The 1,843-nt window shown below is 56.1% G+C and overlaps 1 protein-coding gene across 1 annotated transcript in view; it reads left to right on the top strand.

Moving 5' to 3' along the window:
* The window catches only part of ARHGAP8 (Rho GTPase activating protein 8), a 129,677-nt gene that overhangs the window by 84,143 nt on the left and 43,691 nt on the right, over positions 1-1,843 (top strand). Inside the window, exon 9 of the mRNA XM_011934799.1 lies at positions 698-808. Within this exon, the coding sequence (XP_011790189.1) occupies positions 698-808 (111 nt within the window). The remainder of the gene's footprint in view (positions 1-697; positions 809-1,843) is intronic.

Below are 1,843 nucleotides of genomic sequence, written 5' to 3'. Positions count from 1 at the left end.
CATCCTCTTCAGAGTCCAGCTGTTCATGGCTTTCCAGTCTGGTCTTGAACTCCTAACCTCAAGTGAAACGCCTGCCTTGGCCTCCCAAAGTGCTGGGATTACAGGCATGAGCCACCGCGCCCAGCACAGAGGTTCTTTTTACTGGAAGGCTTTAACATTAAGCTTCCTTCAGAATCTATCCATCCTCTTCAGAGTCCAGCTGTTCATGGCTTTCTTCATTCATTCAACAAATATTTTAATTGAGCATCTACTAGGCCGCAAGCCCTTTCCAGACACTGGGGATAAAGTAATTAACAAAAGGGACAAGTCCCCTTTAGCATTACAAGCCAGCGTTTGTCTTAATTTCAGACACTCAGGAGAGCTCAGGGTGGTCACGCCCACCTCGGGGCTGACCGCATGGCAAGTGGGTGAGGCCGCTCTGCCGGCCAGGGTAGGCCGCTGGCCAGGGGTCGCAGGAGAGAATGGACGTTTGCTGGGGGCTGAGCTACTGCCTGTTGCAAGAATAGCCCACAGCAGTGGGGAATTGTGACTGCGTGAATGTGAATGTGTGTGAGCTGGCAGCATGGCGTGTGCGCCCTGAGGGAGGGGATGCCCAGGTGTCCTGCAGGTGTTTGTGGGGTATCCAGCTCCACCCAGTGCCTCCATGGATGCCAGCTACCCCTGCCAGGTGAGAGCCCAGCCTCTGTTGTGTCTGCAGGTACGATGAGAAGCTCCAGAGCCTGCACGAGGGCCGGATGCCGCCTCCCACCAAGACGCCGCCCCCGCGGCCCCCGCTACCCACCCAGCAGTTTGGCGTCAGTCTGCAATAGTAAGTGAGCTGGGGATGTGCCTGCTCCTATGCCCTGGAGCCCTGGGAGCTGTGGGGCGCTTCGGAGTCCAGAGACATTTTCCCTAGACTTTTGTCTCCAGCAGCTAAGCTTAACCCTGCAGGAAAGATAAAGCCTGAGCTCCTCACTGAGGCTGCGGCTCGGCGCTTGGTGCCTGGTGGGGGGTTGTGTGCTCGCTGCTTTGTGCCTGATGGGGGACCGGCAGTGGGTAGCGGATGGGGGTCTCCGGGGTTCCCACCCCCAGCTTCTGTCACTGCTGCCCTCTGGGCATACACTTCCCACCACCTTCAAGGAGGGCATGGTCATGGAATGTGCTTAGGTGTGGATGTGGGGTGTGTCGTGCTTGGAAGAAGCTTCCAGAGCCAGTGGGCAGCTGCCTCCCTCTCATGGTCATGTACAGGCCTGGGTGAGGTAGAGACGGTGCCTCGTCACTCTGCATCCCTGATCCCCACATCACCGTGCACCCTGCTAACACCCAGGCTGCACACAGCCATAGAGAAGACAGGCTTGTGCTGGACTCAGCCACTGAGATTTAGGGGTCCTTGTTACTGCAGCGTAACCTGTCCTCCCTAATACCCTTTACCAGCTGCGTGACCTCAAACTCACCTCTTCTCTCAGCTTGTTTCCTTATTTCTGTTATACAATCTTTTCTCGGGGGTGGCGGTAGCAGAGTCTTGCTCTGCCTCTCAGGCTGGAGTACAGTAGCTCCATCTCAGCTCACTGCAACCTCCGCCTCCTGGGTTCAAGCTATTCTCCTGCCTCAGCCTCCTGAATAGCTGCGATTACAGGCATCTGCCACCACGTCTGGCTTTTTTTGTGTGTGTTTTTAGTAGAGAGAGAGTTTGGTCCTGTTGCCTGGCTGGTCTTGAACTCCTGACCTCAAGCGATCCACTCACCTTAGCCTCCCAAAGTGCTGGGATTACGGGCGTGAGCCACTGCACCTGGCCATCCAGGGTAGATTTTGAAACATTTTGAAAGGTTTTGAGAACTGAGGGGGCTCTGGGTGGCATCAGGGC

The sequence above is a fragment of the Colobus angolensis genome, unplaced genomic scaffold, assembly GCF_000951035.1.
Source record: "Colobus angolensis palliatus isolate OR3802 unplaced genomic scaffold, Cang.pa_1.0 Scaffold138, whole genome shotgun sequence".
Lineage (NCBI taxonomy): Eukaryota > Metazoa > Chordata > Mammalia > Primates > Cercopithecidae > Colobus > Colobus angolensis.
This window is presented reverse-complemented; position numbering and strand designations above follow the sequence as displayed.